The 18,164-nt window shown below is 41.8% G+C and overlaps 1 protein-coding gene across 7 annotated transcripts in view; it reads right to left on the reverse strand.

Annotated features, from left to right (window-relative positions):
• col4a6 (collagen type IV alpha 6 chain) overlaps nucleotides 1-18,164 on the reverse strand; it is a 175,418-nt gene that overhangs the window by 30,745 nt on the left and 126,509 nt on the right. For 5 of the 7 annotated variants that reach the window (XR_010001086.1, XR_010001087.1, XM_008114678.3 and 2 more), the window contains 10 exons: nucleotides 17,617-17,800; nucleotides 17,198-17,281; nucleotides 13,562-13,615; nucleotides 12,152-12,223; nucleotides 10,544-10,651; nucleotides 9,168-9,389; nucleotides 8,654-8,815; nucleotides 5,399-5,569; nucleotides 2,413-2,556; nucleotides 2,100-2,225 (listed from right to left, as the gene is read on the reverse strand). Coding sequence is in view for 5 of the 7 variants with exons in the window: in XM_008114678.3 (XP_008112885.2) it covers nucleotides 2,100-2,225; nucleotides 2,413-2,556; nucleotides 5,399-5,569; nucleotides 8,654-8,815; nucleotides 9,168-9,389; nucleotides 10,544-10,651; nucleotides 12,152-12,223; nucleotides 13,562-13,615; nucleotides 17,198-17,281; nucleotides 17,617-17,800 (1,327 nt within the window). In the remaining 2 variants the exon portion in view is untranslated. The remainder of the gene's footprint in view (nucleotides 1-2,099; nucleotides 2,226-2,412; nucleotides 2,557-5,398; nucleotides 5,570-8,653; nucleotides 8,816-9,167; nucleotides 9,390-10,543; nucleotides 10,652-12,151; nucleotides 12,224-13,561; nucleotides 13,616-17,197; nucleotides 17,282-17,616; nucleotides 17,801-18,164) is intronic. The other 2 variants (XM_062964025.1, XM_062964026.1) reach the window with 2 other exon arrangements.

Below are 18,164 nucleotides of genomic sequence, written 5' to 3' on the forward strand. Positions count from 1 at the left end.
AGAACATTGGATAAGCGAGTGTTGGATAAGTGAGACTCTACTGTAATAATAATAATGAACAGCCAGCATAGTGATTTTGTTTGCTTTGTACTAATCTTGTTGTGTATCAAATAATAATAATAATAATAATAATAATAATAATAATAATAATAGGCAAAACAACTTTGAAAAAGGAGACGGAGGGCCTGATTCTGGCAGCCCAAGAACAAGCCATTACAACCAAGGCCATCAAAGCCAAAATTTAAAAGTTGATGACAGATCCCAAATGTAGACTCTGCAAGGAAGCAGATGAAACAATAGATCACGTCCTCAGCTGCTGCAAGAAGATCGCACAGACAGACTACAAGTAGAGGCATAGCACCGTTGCTCAGAGGATTCATTGGAACTTGTGCCACAAATACCATCTGCCTGTGACAAAGAACTGGTGGGATCACAAGCCGGAAAAAGTTACAGAGAATGAACATGTCAAGCTACTCTGGGACTTCCGAATTCAGACAGACAGGGTCTGGACACAATACTCCTGACCTCATTGGAACACAATACTCCTGACCTCATGATCGTGTTAAAAAACAAAGTATAGATTGTTGGTGTTGCAATCCCAGGGGACAGCAGGATTGAGGAGAAACAACTAGAAAAGCTGGCACGATATGAGGATTTAAAGATTGAATTGGCACAATCCAGTCAAGGTGGTCCCAGGGGTGATCGGCACACTGGTTGCAGTGCCTAAAGACCTTGGCCTGCACTTAAACACAATCGGCGCTGACAAAATCCCCACCTGCCAGCTGCAGAAGGCCACCTGATCGGGATCTGCACGGATTATTCGTCGATACATCACACAGCCCTAGACACTTGGGAAGTGTCCGACATGAGATCCAATACAACAGCCAGCGGAGTGTCTGCTGTGACTCATCTTGTTGTGTTTCAAATAATAATAATAATAATAATAATAATAATAATAATAATAATAATAATAATAATACATCAAACAGTCCTAGACGCTTGGGAAGTGTTCGACTTGTGATTTTGTGATACGAAATCCAACATATCTATTCTGTTTGCTGTGTCATACAATAATAATAATAATAACAATAATAATAGTAATACTTCCCTGCAGTAAAGAACTGGTGGGATCACAAACCTACAAAAGTATTGGAGAATGAGCACGCAAAGATACTGTGGGACTTCCGAATCCAGACTGACAAAGTTCTGGAACACAACACACCAGACATCACAGTTGTGGAAAAGAAAAAGTTTGGATAATTGATGTCGCCATCCCAGGTGACAGTCACATTGATGATTGGAAAAACTCAGCTGCTATCAGGACCTCAAGATTGAACTTCAAAGACTCTGGCAGAAACCAGTGCAGGTGGTCCCGGTGGTGATGGGAACACTGGGTGCCGTGCCAAAAGATCTCAGCCGGCATTTGGAAACAATAGACATTGACAAAATTACGATCTGTCAACTGCAAAAGGCCACCCTGCTGGGATCTGCGCGCATCATCCGAAAATACATCACACAGTCCTAGACACTTGGGAAGTGTTCAACTTGTGATTTTGTGATATGAAATCCAGCATATCTATTCTGTTTGCTGTGTCATACAATAATAATAATAATAATAATAATAATAATAATAATAATAATAATAATAATAATAATACACCACACAGTCCTAGACGCTTGGGAAGTGTTCGACTTGTGATTTTGTGATACGAAATCCAGCATATCTATTCTGTTTGCTGTGTCATACAATAATAATAATAATAATAATAATAATAATAATAATAATAATAATAATAATAACCCAATTCTCCTTAATAGCTAGAGGGGCACAAAGCAGTCAAAACACACCACCATAAAAACATACATTAACAAACGTATTTTTAGAACACATTACTATTAAATGCATTTGTTAAACACGTGGTACAAAGATTAAAATACAGTAGTAATAGTGTCAGTTTAAACCATATGGCTGACTAAGAAATGTACAATCTCTATTCTAATCTTTATATCTGTTGGTCAGTACTATTAACCAGACAATGAATTCATGGATAAAGACTAATGTAGAAACTGGATATTGCAAAGTAGATGCCAAAGAGTACCTCTAGGTCCTGGAAATCCTAGAAGTCCAAAAGAGCCGGGCTCCCCTTTGTTTCCCTTGAGGAGAAGAGACAGTTCTGGGGGTGTGAAAACTGGGGGTCCAGGAGGTCCGGGATTACCTCTCTCTCCTAACGATGGGAAAATAAGAGACATAGAGATATCGGCTGAGATCCTGCATCAAACATATTGCCATGGTGGCATAGCAAGACTTCGAGTCCTCATCAAGTAAGCCCACTTCTAGACACAGAGTCAGGAGAGTGCTTATCTCTTGGCTCATCTCTAAAACGTCACCCCATCCCAAGCTTCTGGACCCACCTTTCATGCCAAGGAGTCCAGGGAATCCGATGCCCCCATCTTTTCCTGGTCCTCCAGGGATTCCTTTTGGACCATCAGCCGCAGCGATTCCAGGAAGACCTGGCATGCCAGGGAAGCCAAGAACACCCGCCGAGCCCTTTTCTCCTATATTCAAGGAGGAAATCAAGAGAATCCTTATCCAGGCAAACTAGTTTAGCACAATGAAGTAAGATCGATGTAACTGCCGAACCCGTATCTACAGTTTCACTTACCCACACCGAGGGGGAAAAAGTTATCTCTAGGAATTTGTTAGCAGTTACCATAAAGTAAGTTGCTAAATATTAGGGTGTATCCAACAAATATTAGTTCAGTGATGACCAACCTATGACACGCGTGTCAGCATTGATACGCCTAGCCATTTTTGCTGACACGCTGCCGCATGCAGATTCATTGGATGACTATGTCTTTTGTGGCCAAATTCGGTGTGATTTGGTTCAGTGGTCTTGTTGTTTACTCCATGGGAATTATGCACATTACATCTATATATATAAAGGAGTAATGGTGTCCGTTCCTCGCACTAAACAACAAAAGTACAAGCCCCAGAACCTAGAAATTTAGCAACACAACCCACCATCCTTGCCCCTAGGTTCCGACAACAAAAAGAAAAGAAAAATAAAGTCCTAATTAGAGGGAGAGAAATAATTGTTTTTATCCAATTGCTGCCAGTTAAAAGGCTAAGCTCCACCCACTTGGTCTCCTAGCAACCCACTCAGCCCAGTGTTAATAAAAGAATAAAAAATAAAAGAAATAGAAATTATACAATAAAAATAATAATAAACACTAAAATAATTAAAACACTAAAATTATACAATAAAATACTACAACAAAATAACTAAAAATAATACAACAAAATAATAAAATATAATAAATAAAAAATAAGTTACAATAACATTAATTAAAAATACAAATAACGTCAAATAAAAATTCCACAACAATTTTTAACCAATACCACCACCACTTTGCTACAGCAACGCGTGGCCAGGCACAGCTAGTTTATATATATATATAGAGAGATTATCATTATATCATTCTATTATTATTCTATTATTATTGTAGTATATTGTCATATTATTACTATTATATTATTATATTGTTATTCATTACTCATGACTACATTGAAACTAGAATAGAGAGAAATCAGCGTGGAAACTGCAAGAGGTACCATAGATTGTTGTACATGGAAATAATGGTAGTAAATAGTTTTTGATTTATTAAATACAGTTATATATTACAATTATACATTTTTGTTATTTAAATTATACATAGTGCGAAATTATGGTTTTTTTCTCGAAGTGACACACCACCCAAGTCATGCTAGGTTTTTGGGTGAATTTTGACACACCAAGCGCAAAAGCTTGCCCATGATTGTATTAGTTGATACATTATAGGCTTGACAATACATGTTTCCAATAGCATTTTCAGCATCTTCTGTATTGTTGCCAAGATATGCATTCTCCGAGTCCCCATTTTTGGGGAAAGTACAGGTATAAATGAAAATGATAATGACTAAAAATTTACTGGAAAATATAAATATAAACACAACAAGAACAACAACACCAGTCTCTAATAGGTCCAACATTCCAATGATTTCACCCAAATAATGTTTTGCTCTATTTAACCAAATGCACCAAGGTAATCAACTGTCATTTAAAACCCTGCATAATTCCCACCAAAATATTATGTTATTATGTATATTCAAGTAAACTATGACTAGTGACGTCTTGGCAGCATTTATTCAGAGAAGAGTTGTCATGATCTGACTTGTCTATAATCACTAAGAGGGTTTTCCATAGCAGAGAGCGGAACTGAATCCAGATCTCAAAAATTCAGGCCACTACATCATGCAGGGTCTTACTCTCACTGAACTGAACTGAGACTGTCACATGATGATATGGTATGACAATAATGCTTGGGGAGGTGGAAGGCAGTGGGAAAGGGGAAGACCGTGTTCCAGACAGATGGACTCAACGGTTGCTTTGAGTTTGCAAGACCTAAGGAAGGAAAGATCTTGTGGTTGCTGTTGTTTTGTGCCTTCAAGTCATTCCCAATTCATGGTGAACCTAAGGTGGTCTTATCCCAGGGTTTTCTAGGACTGAGAGTGTGTAGTTTACCCAAGGCCAACACTCAGTGGGCTTCTATGGCCAAGAGGGCCGGCTTTAGCACAGCAGGTTAATCACCAGCTGCAGCTGCTGTAAATCTTGCCAACCGAAATGTTGACAGTTTGAAGCTTGGTCAGGTTGAGCTCCTGACCTTCAGCCCAACTCTCCGCCCACCTAGCGGATCGAAAACAGCAATGTGAGTAAATAAAGAGGAACCGCACTTAAGTGGGGAGATATTTTAGGCAATGTTTATGAACAAAAGAAAGCTCTTCGGCAAGGAGATGGAGAGACAGCAACCTCTCCAATGATACCGAAAAGATGAGAAAAGCTTATATAATATCTCTATATGTTGTCTGTCTTGTATAAAAAGGTAAAGGTTTCCCCTGACGTTAAGTCCAGTCGTGATCGACTCTGGGGGTTGGTGCTCATCTTCATTTCTAAGCCAAAGAGCTGGCATTGTCTGTAGACACCTCCAAGGTCATGTGGCCAGCATGACTGCATGGAGTGCTGTTATCTTCCCGTCGGAGCAGTACCTATTGAGCTACTCACATTTGCAGAAGCTGGGGCTAACAGCGGGTGCTCACTCTGCTCCTGGGATTTGAACCTGGGACTTTTTGGTCTGCAAGTTCAGCAGCTGAGCGCTTTAACACACTGAGCCAGCAGAGGCTCCCTGTCTTGTATAAGTGACGTTTAATACAAATAATGAAAATAAATAAATAGATAGATAGATAGATAGATAATTGAACCCATGTCTCCAAGGCTAAATCCATTACACCATGCTGGCTCTCCCCCAATACAACACACACATATATTTGGTCTAATCGACCTTTAATATTGACGTTTGTTACCTTCAGGTCCAAGGAAACCTGGATTCCCATCCGGACCCGAAGGGCCAGGCGATCCGGGAAATCCTTGCTCCCCGAGAGGCCCTTGAAGACCATTGAGACCTGTGAAACCCTTCATGCCGGCAGGACCGGGTGGACCAGGATCCCCGCTTTTGCCCTTTTCTCCAGGAAGACCTGAATCGAGACAAACAAAGGCTCTTCGTGTTGGAGTCTTCCTCACTCAGTTCTCCCTCCTTGTACGCTGTTCAAGCCATTTTACTGCATTGGTACATGAGGGGAAACCTTCAAAATGGAAAATCATGCAGCCTTTTTCTAAGGTTTAGAAATGCCAAAGTAAAATAGAAAGCATTAGTCGTCTAACAATTAAAAGGCTTAGGAAGGTTACTGCCTACACCACTACACAAGTGCCGAGAGTGAAACCCCTTATGCTTGGAATAATTTTGGCAGAGCTTGGGAAGCTATCCTTTGTGGAGAGAACAAGCAAAGTATAAATAAGCATAATAATAATAATAACAATAATGATAATTTTATTTCGGACTACAATTCACAGATTCCCACCCTTAACTTGGATGGCTGGTGTAAACTGCCTTGAGTCTTGGACTGAGAAAGAGGCAGGACTTAATAATAATAATAATAATAATAATAATAATAATAATAATAAGGGGTGTCACCTACAGTCAATGTGCGTCTCGTAGCATTAAAAGCTAGGCAGCTGTTAGTCCAGGAGCTTTTATGCTACAAGGCCTTTTGTGTGTTTGTTTTCGCTCTCACCTTGGCAGCCTATTTGGAGAACCCCAAAACCAAAAGAGTGTGACATCGGAAATGTTGGTGGTAAATGGAAGAGAAACACGGCAAGGTAAAAAAAAAAAAAACCAAAAAAACAAAGACGGACACACAGAGGGACAAGGAGAAAAGCACAAGGCCGTGAAACATAATGGATGATCATGGAATACAATGTTAGGACTCCACACCTGTCCACGCACACATTTATATCCTGCTTTGCATCTCAATCAAAGAGGCAAAAGCGGGATATAAATAAATATAATAGCTGTGGGCAGCTTGATATGCAAGCTTTTCACACGTAGCTTCAAGACCTCCAAGGGGTCCCTTCCTTTCCCCATATGAAAGTGGCTTTAATCTGGATTCAATACTCTTACAGGCTTTCCATGAAAACTTTGGTCACAGAGAAGGAATTCCTTTCCAAGTTCAACTTTCCACCAAGCAGCCCCACTCATGTGCAAAAGAAAGGCAAAATTATGCCCCAAACTCCTGGGTTTGGGCATTTATTAATGGTTGAACATTAAGTTATAGGGCAGTTAACTGGAACTCAAGGAACCAGAAAAACTCTCAAGCAGCTAGCAAGAAAAATCAAAGGAATAATACCTTAAATAAAAAATAAAATAACATCAGTTCTTATAATACAGCAAAATAGTGTTGCATTAAGTTGAGGTTTTCTTTATCTTAATTTGCTTTTAATTACTCTGTTCAATGTTATACATTGGAATATTTCAGTATTAAGATCAAGTCCATACAGAGTTTAAGTGATGGCAAAGTATGGGGTATAGTAATAGGTTTCTTTTATTGTTAACTCTCAAGCCTCCAGAAATTACACATATCCAGTATCTATCAATCCCCATGGGTGCTGGTTAATTGAGTCTACTGTAATTTAAACTATATGGTAGAAGTGGGGAACTTCTGAACCTCTTGACTCCAATCCCCAGAATCCCCAATGCGGAGGGATTGTAGGATTTAGAGTCCAAAATATTCAAAGTTTCCTTGTTTGATTCATTTTTCAATCCAAGAGAAACTAAAGGCTGCAATTCACCAAACCTTTGACATCCACCCATCCTTTCCAAAACTCCATTTTCAAAAGACAGCACAGCACACAAAGCAAAAGATGAATCTAAATATCTTCAGTTATTTTTTTTGCATTGTTTCACTAAGGGAACAAAGGAGCTGTCCAATCTCCTAAAGCGCAAAGAGGATGTCCCTGTTTCTGAGCAACTGGCAGATAAAGATGGAGAAACCACAGCCATGCTTTGGAGAAAGAAAAGTGAGAACAGACCGGGGAGGGTGAAAAGTTACATTCTGCAGTCATGCCTGCAATGAAAGCATGAATGTGGATGATGGAAGTTAGTAAATGATAAACAGCATTCTGGAAAAGAAAAGTCCTTCATCTGATCAACCTTTTAGCATCTTCTCCACTTCAAACAGAAGTACAATAAGGTGTCCTTTTGAGGCCAAGTCAAGTAGACAACTTGCTCCAAATGGTTGAGTCCACAACTAGAAGGACTTTGTGCCATTGTTCATATATAGCAGAAGTGGGAAACTCCAGGAAGGTAAATTCATTTCCCTCATCCCACATCATCCCCACTGTTGGCCATATGGTTGCTTACAATACGAGCAGAGGTGATTCAATGCCATTTGGGGTTTTGGAAATACATTCTGCAGATAGCTCTCCAAATTTGCTGAGGACCTCCACAAAAGTAGAAAAAATATGAATTTTTAAAATGCCATTTTTTTTGTTACTGGACAAAAAAAAAATTCTGTAGGGATGTCTAGTTTCTCAAGTGTGACTCCATGGCCAACTTCCATTGACCAAAGAATTGCACTGGAGATTTTTAGAGAGAGACCATATCAAACAAATCCGAGAATAATAAAATCTGCAAACAGAATTTTCAAATGTGAAGGGCTGACTATATTTCAACAGAGATATAAATCTCACTAGCCTAGTTTCCAATATACCTCACAACCACTGAGGATGCCTGCCATAGATGTGGGCGAAACGTGATGGAACATGGCCATACAGCCCGGAAAACTCACAGCAACCCAGTGATTCCGGCCATGAAAGCCTTTCACAAAACACTGAGATATTATGGATTCCTAAAGTGTTTTTATGGGTCTTGTGGGGCGAGGAAGTCAAACTGGCAGATTTTTTTTGTTGTCATTGTGGATTCTTTGACCATTTTTGGAGTCCTTTGGAGGCTTTTGAGTCTCCAAAAGATCTCCAAAATGGCCCACTAAGGGTGTGTAGAGTTCAACCTGATAAAATAGTTTTTATTGCTTGCATTTTGTAGGTCTTTCAGCGTAATTATTCAGTTTGATTCCCTCCCAAAAGAAGCCAACAATCTACTCAAGGTATCTTCTAGTCTACTGAGATGGGACACCACCATGAAGCTACCAGAGGAGAGAGACTCCATGTATGAAGGGATGAAGTAGAAGGCTACACACTCCTTTTCTCTTTGAGGCATTACGTACCTTGGGATCCTGGGAAGCCAATGACTCCAGCTGGACCTGCTTTTCCCTTGATGCCAAGTGGCCCAACGGGGCCCCGAGGCCCTGGCAGTCCAGGAAAACCTGCTGGACCTGGATCACCAGAAATTCCTTTGATGCCCGGTAGGCCTGGCCTCCCATCTAAACCTGAAAACAGAGAAACAGAGCTTGGCAGGGACAGGGAAGACATTTTGGGGCAGGAGAGCCAGCTTTCGCCTTTCCTCTCCACTAGATTTTGTTGCATCGCCAATGACAGACACACTGCTCCAACTGCAAAGGTGTATGTTCCACCAGTCCTCCTTCACCATCCTCCCAATGTGGATGCTGCTAAAAACTAGACAGAAAGCAAGGAGGGAAAGTTGTATAAAGGAGCATCTTTGTTCGAAGTTCGGTTAATTGAGGCATGCCTGCAATAACATCAACAGTCTCCCATGAAACATTAACCTTAGCTGCAAGGTGACACACTCTTTCGTCAGACAAGACAAGCAGCAGAACTAACCTTTCGGTCCTGGGAGGCCTGGATCCCCCGCAAAACCCTTTTCCCCTGGGGATCCGGTTCTCCCGGGTTCACCCCGCGCTCCGCTTTCAGCCCCAAAGACTTCCCCAGGGGGACCCTTTGCTCCGGGTAAACCGGGAAGGCCTGGTTTCCCCGGAAAGCCATCTGTCCCATCCGGTCCAGGAGGTCCTGATATCCCTGGATCACCACGAATACCCGGAAAACCTAAAGCCATATCAGTAAGAAGAAAATCAAGATTTCAATAATGTTTGCATTATCATCTCTCTCTGTTTAATATTCTGTAACATGCAGATCATTTATTACTAGGGTCTATGCTGTTCTTGGGATGTGCCTTCAAGTCATTTCTGATAACCCTCTCACAGGATTTTCTTGGCAAGATCTGTTCAGAAGAGATTTGCCATTGCTTTCCTCTGAGGCTGAGAGAGTGTGACTTGCTGAAGCTCACTCAGTGAGCAGTGATTCGAACCCTGGTCTCCAGCGTCACAGTCCAATGCTCAAACTGCTATGCATGCTGTCTTTTCAAGTAACACATCTGTAAGTGACACCAAATTCCAGGTAATACTAATAATAACGAAACCCACTGAACAAAAACATTATAGAGTTCCCAGGAAGAGCAGTCTAAGCACTACTCAGGAAACTACAAACCCCAAGACCTCACAGGAGGGAAGCCTTGTATTAAAAGTGCTATTGAACTGCTACAACTATAGTGTGTGGTTATATTGTTAAACTAAGGTAACCATCACAAATCTGAGCTTTGTAACCTGAAATATGGGGTTTATAACAGTGGTAAAGTATGTTACAGCACTGAGCTGCTGAACTTGCGACCAAAAGGTCGCAGGTTCAAATCCCGGGAGCAGAGTAAGCGCCCGCTGTTAGCTCCAGCTTCTGCCAACCTAGAAGTTCGAAAACATGCCAATGTGAATAGATCAATAGGTACCGCTCCGGCGGGAAGGTAACGGCGCTCCATGCAGTCATGCCAGTGGCCACATGACCTTGGAGGTGTGTACGGACAACGCCGGCTCTTCGGCTTAGAAAAGGAGATGAGCACCAACCCCCAGAGTCAGACATGACTGGACTTAACGTCAGGGGAAACCTTTACCTTTACCTAAACTTATTGTATCACACTGTTGTAAGAGGTGGAACCAAATCTTCTATGCGGAATGAATGCTATAGCATCAGCGATGGTCACTTCTCCTGCATGTAACAGATTGCCTTGGTTGAATGGTTTGATATAGTCTCAAACTATTTTAGATGGTTTAATTGACTGTATCCCATCTTTGGGTCCTTGGATACGGAGCAGGATCTAATAAATGCTCACTGTTGCTTCAGTCATGTGGTCACTGTTAACCAGACCTTACCTGGCATTCCTAGGAGGCCGATCAATCCTGGTGTGCCCATCGGTCCTTTTATGCCATTGAATCCCGGCTGACCAGGAATACCTGGGAGACCCTTGCTCCCCTTGCGTCCTGGACAGGAGGAAACATCCATTAAGTGTCTGCTTCTTGGAGGGATGCCATCGCCACCTCTATATCCATGTACCACCAATTTGCAGAACTCTTTGTACCCTCCACATCCAGCACCAAGTCTTATTGCCTGGCACTAAGCTAGGATGTCCTTCTTCAACCAAGAGTGGTCTTGAAGAGCACCTGGTCCTCCTCAAAGCCTGATATTTGGCCCAGCTGTCCTTCTGTGGCCAACACAGAAGACAGTCCATCGCTAACTCATGCTAAGGTTACTCTAAACCAGTGGTTCTAAATCTGTGGGTCCCCAGATGTTTTGGCCTTCAACTTCCAGAAATCCTAACAGCTGGTAAACTGGCAGGGATTTCTAGAACTTGTAGGCCAACACACCTGGGGACCCTCAGGTTGAGAACCACTACTTCAAACAGACCTAGGCATGTTATATTTGGGATATCAGTCTGCAAAGAGATCTCGTAACACCTCAGAGACTAATTGAGAGCACAACGTTGGGAGTAGAAGTTAGGACTTTATCATACACATTTTTGGAGCTGGATAACTATCAACTTCAGGTGTCTCTATATACTTAGAAGTGGGAAAAGACGCATACTTTAAGGTGTTTTGGAAACTGCTGGATTCCTCCTTGTAGTATCGCTTTATGGTGTTTACTTGTGAGCATTCAAGTGCATGGTATTAGGAGTTGATGCTCCGCAAGGACAAATTTGTGGTGACCAGCAGTACAAATAAAACCGTTACGATTATTAAAAGTTATCACAATGGTAAGCCAAAGCAATAGTAGAAATTATGAACCATACGATCCTGGGGGAAAAAAGCCATGCAAACTTGCTAGATTTTTTTTCCCCACAGAATCGCCAGATTTCGCACTTCCACTATTGGGTAGTTTAAAAAAAAAGAGGAAAATGCAGCAATATGGGCAGAAACTACTTTTTCCGTGTGATGGTGGACTGAAGCGAGTGATTGCTTTTTGAGATGGTAGGAGTGTAATACATATGATCAAGAAGGTTCAATTTCTGCAATATATGGCATCAAGCCCTTGGCGGCGTAGTGGGTTAAACCACTAAGCTGCTGAACTTGCTGACCGAAAGGTTGGAAGTTCGAATCCACGGAGCGGTGTGAGCTCCTGCTGTTAGTCCCAACTTCTGCCAACCTAGCAGTTTGAAAACATGCAAATCAATAGGTGGGAACATGCAAATTCCTCCGGTGGGAAGGAAATGGTGGTCTATGCAGTCATGCCAGCCACATGACCTTGGAGATGTCTACAGACAATGCCGGCTCTTCGTCTTAGAAATGGAAATGGGCACCAACCCCCAGTTGGACATGACTAGACTTAATGTCAAGAGAAACCTTTACCTTTACCTTACTATGGCATCAAGCACCTAACTGGAGACCTTTGTATCAATGGCCCTAGAAATGCAAAAGTTGTGGGTGGAATGACACCCTGCAGCTTGCATTCCTTGAGAAGGACGGTGCCTGTATAAGATGTCATACCTGGAAATCCCGAAGCTCCTGGAAATCCGGGTGGACCAAACGCTCCCGGAATGACGCAGGGCAACGTTCCACCTACAGAAAGAAAATATGGCAAAACTTTCCTTGGCTCTTTGCAATTTGAGGATATTTCAGGAAGAATGTATCAATGTGATTGATATCCCATCTTCCTCCCAATAGTGGCTTGCAATATCAGTTGCAACAGTGGATGCAATCCAATATCTCCTCCTGCAGAGTTCTGTTGTGCCAGCACTGCACAATCCCCATGCAGAATAGCCACGTTGCACTTTACATCTCAATGACTGGGGACTATTGCAATTGCAGAGCTGCAACGCGCAATGTGCTGCTGTGATGTGCAACCTTAATATGTGAGATCACTCTGTGGCACTTCAATTTTTTTTCAGCAGAAGCCATCCATTGGAGGTGGTAAACCATTCATTCCGTGTGCATAGCATATATGTGTGAATATCACTAACAGGATCCCGTGTATCTTCATGACTCAAGGGGTTCAGCTGCACTGTAGCATTAATGGGGTTTGACACCACTTTAACTGCCATGGCCCAAAGGTATGGATTAATGGGAACTGTAGCTTTACCAGGCCATCAAAGACAAAGAGTGCTGGGCTGCAAACTACAAAATCTAGGATTCCATAGCATGGAGCCATGGCAGTTAAAGAGATACCACATTGCATTAATCCAACAGTGCAGATGCACCCAAGGATAAGGATGGCATGGCACCATGCGTTAAGAAAGCTCATTCCAGGACTTCCAGACCTCTAAAAACATTTTAAAAGGTCTAAAGGGATGTGACTATGGAGGGAGAAATAGCCTCATTTTGTTCCCTTCCCATTTTTTTTAGCATTGCCAAAGGTGAGATGCTGAAACCCATACACCCCACAAAACTGTTCCTATTTCTTTTGCTAATTTGGGCAAATAAAAATAAATGCAGTTACCAGTCTTTGTTCAAAAGGCCACTGAATTGGCATATGTTGCAATGCATAGATGTCATAATCTAGTTTAGTGATTCCCAAAGGCTCAACTGGGAGCTGAAGTCCAAAACACCAGGAAGACCAGAGTTTGAGAAACACTGCTCTATTTAAATCATGTATCTGAATCTTCTTAAGACACTTGAAGCTGGGTTGGTGACTGCTGTGAAATTTGCCATTGCTTTTGTTTGTCCTATTGCCTCTTTGAGGCGCACATGCAAAAATAAGCAAAGATGTCAGAAGCACATGGAAGCATTGAAGCACACGCTTTGAAAGGGGGAAGCACACACAAGCAAGCTGCCTGGTTCCCTCAAATGTCCGCATCCTCTGGGTGGGATCCCAATGCCTGCAAGTGTCACACAACATGCTGTTTTGGGTGTGTCCCTCCCCTTCTCCCCAGTGAGACAACCGCCAGTCCTGGCTCTCACCTCCCTGAGCGTCTAAGACTCCATTCCCAACCTCCTCACTGCAGCAGCAATCACCTAGATCAGTTAAGCAAAGGAGGACAGGTTAAAACAGAGGCAGGTTAGGCAACAACAGGAGAAGGTCCACGCGCGAGAACCTCCCGTATTCACAGGCACTGCACAGAAGACATGGACGCAAACCAAAAATTCATATTGGTCTTAGGGCAGCTATGACTTAGGCTCTTCTCATTTTGAGAATCAGTATTTTTTGTATGGTTTTTTCTTGTGGGCAATTCTAATGCAATGTATCCCAGGGACAGAAACACCAAAACGTTTTTATTCAGAATGAGCCAACAGTGCTTGTTCACTGTTTATTATGTTTTACTGTTTCTATGCTTGTTTTCTATGCTTGTTTTATGTGTTCTTGTTTTAAATGTATTGATACTGTATTTTGAGATGACTTTGTTCCTAGTCACCCCGAGTCCCTCCGGGGAGATGGGGCAGGATATAATAATAATAATAATTATTATTATTAATAATAATAATTATTATTATTATTGACACAACGACGTTGTATGACCAGCATATCTATCTTGTTTGCTGTGTCATACAACGTCGTTGTGTCAATAATAATAATAATAATAATAATAATAATAATAATAATAATAATAATATGACCTGAAGCTGTATGGGAAAACGGGAACTGAAATCCAGTCTCTGACCAACACTGTCCGAATTTTTAGCACTAATATCAGCATGGAGTTTGGTTTGGACAAATGTTCAACAGTGGCATTGAAGAAGGGAAAAATCATTGAAAGCGAGGGCATAAATATGCCTAATGGCCAAACAATAAAGTGTCACCACCCAGAGGCCTATAAATATCTAGGCATATTACAGCTGGACAACATCAAGCATGAACATGTGAAAACTGTGGTCAGCAAAGAATACACACAAAGGGTCAGAAAAATTCTCAAAAGAAAGCTCAATGGAGGCAACACCATCAAGGCCATAAACGCCTGGGCCATACCTGTCATAAGATATACTGATGGCATTATAAACTGGACACAGGTGGAACTGGACAATTTGGACAGAAAAACAAGAAAACTCATGCACCCTCGCAGTGATGTTGACCGGCTATATCTGCCTAGAAGATCAGGGGGCAGAGGACTCTTAACAGTAAAACCAGCAGTCAAAGAAGAAGAAGATGCCCTGGCAGAATATGTAAAGCAAAGTGAAGAACCTGCTTTGATTGAAGTCAAAAATCAGAAACTCCTCAAAGCACAGCAGGCAAAAAACCAGTACAAGAAAACCACACTACAAACTAGAGCTGACAGCTGGCACAACAAAACACTGCATGGAAAGTTCCTTGACAAAATTGAAGGAAAACTGATAAAGAGAAGACCTGGCTATGGCTCACAAATGGGACCCTGAAGAAGGAGACAGAAGGCCTGATCCTTGCAGCCCAGGAGCAAGACATCAGAACAAAGGCAATTAAGGCCAAGATTGAAAAATCAGCTGATGACCCAAAATGCAGACTGTGCAAGGAAACCGACGAAACCATTGATCATATCCTCAGCTGCTGTAAGAAAATCGCACAGACAGACTACAAACAGAGGCACAACTATGTGGCCCAAATGATTCATTGGAACTTATGCCTCAAGTACCACCTCCCAGGAGTAAACAACTGGTGGGATCACAAACCTGCAAAAGTATTGGAAAATGAGCATGCAAAGATACTGTGGGACTTCCGAATCCAGACTGACAAAGTTCTGGAACACAACAACCAGACATCACAGTTGTGGAAAATACATCACACAGTCCTAGACACTTGGGAAGTGTTCGACTTCTGATTTTGTGAAACGAAATCCAGCATATCTATCTTGTTTGCTGTGTCATACAATAATAATAATACTTTATTTTTATACCCCGCCTCCATCTCCCCTAGGGGACTCGGGGCAGCTTACATGGGGGCAAGCCCAGATAAAACAAACAAAGCAAAATAAAACAACACTGATAATACAACACAAAAATTAAAATGAACATTTTAAAATATAAAAATAATAAACATCATAAAAACATGGATTTGGCACCCAAGTAAAAAGGATAAAACGAACCGGATAAAGTGCAGTGAGTGAGTATTGTAAACAAGACAGTTAAAAGGTGCTACGGTCAATAGGGAAGCAACTTGGGATGGGATGGACCATGTGACTACAATAAATAGATGGGGCATAATAAAGTGCAACAAATGAGGAAATGGTCGTAGATACAAATACTATAATGGAGAGGGGGAAATAAAGTTATTATTATTATTACATTATAAGGGATACTATGTAGTGTGTTAATTAGTTTAACAGTGGGCTGCTGTGAGTTTTCCATGCTATATGGCCATGTTCCAGAAGCATTCTCTTCTGACGTTTCACCCACATCTATAGCAGGCATCCCCAGAGGTTGCGAGGTCTGTTGGAAACTAGGCAAGTGGGGTTTATATATCTGGGGAATAATGTCCAGGGTGGGAGAAAAAAAGAACTCTTGTCTGCTTGAGGCAGTTATTGGTATCTGATTGTCGCAGTTGATCACCTTGATTAGCATTGAATGGAGCCTCCGGTGGCCTAGGGGATATAAGCCTCGTTACTTGAAGGTTGGGTTGCTGACCTGAAAGCTGCCAGGTTCGAATCCCACCCGGGGAGAGTGCGGATGAGCTCCCTCTTTCAGCTCCAGCTCCATGCGGGGACATGAGAAAAGCCTCCCACAAGGATGGTAAAACATCAAAACATCCAGGCGTCCCCTGGGCAACGTCCTTGCAGACGGCCAATTCTCTCACTCCAGAAGCAACTCTGGTTGCTCCTGACACGAAAAAACAAAAGCATTGAATAGCCTTACAGCTTCAAAGCCTGGCTGCCTCCTGCCAATTGCAACATTCACACTTGTCTCAAACAGACAAGCGTTCTTTCTCTCAACCTGGACTTTCGATAGATGTGTAAACCTCACTTTTGCTTAGTTTCCAGCAGACCTCACAACCTCCAAAGATGTCTGTCACAGATGTGGGCAAAATGTCAGGAGAGAATGCTTCTGGAATAGGGCCATACAGCATGGAAAACTCACAGCAATCCAGTGATTCCATTCATGAAAGCCTTCGACAACACATATTTTAATAGTTTTTCACGGTAACTATTTGTTTTTAACTGTTTGATGTGTTTAATTCTATTTTAATGTTCATATGTTGTAGGTTTCAAACTGTAATCTGTATTATCTTTAGTGTCACTTTGAGTCTCATTTAAGAGAGGAAATCGGGATAATGATACAATTATTATCCAACATAAACTGGCCGGCAGAACGTTGGATAAGCGAATATGTTGGATAATAAGGAGGGATTAAGGAAAAGCCTATTAAACAGCAAATTAGGTTATGATTTTACAAATTAAGCACCAAAACCTCATGTTATACAACAAATTTGACAGAAAAAGTAGTTCAATACGCAGTCATGTTATGTTGTAATTACTGTATTTACGAATTTAGCACCAAAATATCACAATGTATTGAAAACATTGACTACAAAAATGTGTTGGATAATCCAGAACGTTGGATAAGTGAGTGTTGGATAAGTGAGACTCTACTGTTGTTATTGTTGTTATTTTCTGGGGCTGAGAATATGTGACTCACTCTGGGTCACCCATTGGTTCTCATTTTGCACTGAATGTGTGTGCACTTTGGGCATCGCAGTGGGAATATTGTCAAATGCTTTGCCTGTGAATACAGATAAGGTACATTTTAAACACCACAAGCTGAAATACATATCTCTAAATGCAACGTTAAATAGACAAAAAGAAGTATTTATTTAATAAATAAAGGAAGCGGCAGTAAAGCACATGGCTGTTGTTAAGGGAAAGTCTTTTTAAAAGCTGACATTAGAATGAAACAATAATGGAAAGCTTTCATTCTATTACCGGGATTAAGATTTGTTGTTAGTGAAGAAATGGGTTCCAAGTTCCAAGTCTTTGGAAACTACGGTGTCCAAAGATGTTACTATCTTGTGATGAACTGAGAATAAGACATTTTCCTCTTTGTGGCAAATGACGTACCTGGAGGACCTGGAAGACCAGGCTGTCCTGGAAAACCATCTAACCCTGGTTCGCCCGGCAGCCCACGAGCTCCGGTTGAGCCGGGAAATCCAACGCCCGGAAGACCAACTCCACCCCGCCGGCCCTTGACTCCAGGCAATCCTGGCAAACCTTTCTCCCCTGGGTAGCCAAAGACCCCATCGCCCTAAACACACACAAAAGAAGAAGATGCGGGTAAAGAAGAGAGGTCTCACCAAGACTCGTATTCTTTGGATTGGAGAAGGCCTTTGGAATAATCCACTCAAACACTGCAGCCTTGGAAAACAACAGACCTCATAGATGTGGGTGAAACATCAGGAGAGAATGCTTCTGGAACATGGGCGTACTGCCCAGAAAACTCATAGCAACCCCGTAATCCTGCTGCTTAATTATTGTATGTATGTTTTGGTATGCAGCTGTCTTTCCTTGCTCTATGTTTTCCTGAGAAGTTGTGGGAAGGGCTGCAGACCACATGATCCGCTCTGGGACCAGCACAAAGCCCAGACTTCTTGAGACTTTGGACTGCTCAG

Source organism: Anolis carolinensis, unplaced genomic scaffold, assembly GCF_035594765.1.
Source record: "Anolis carolinensis isolate JA03-04 unplaced genomic scaffold, rAnoCar3.1.pri scaffold_12, whole genome shotgun sequence".
NCBI classification, from domain to species: Eukaryota; Metazoa; Chordata; class Lepidosauria; order Squamata; family Dactyloidae; genus Anolis; species Anolis carolinensis.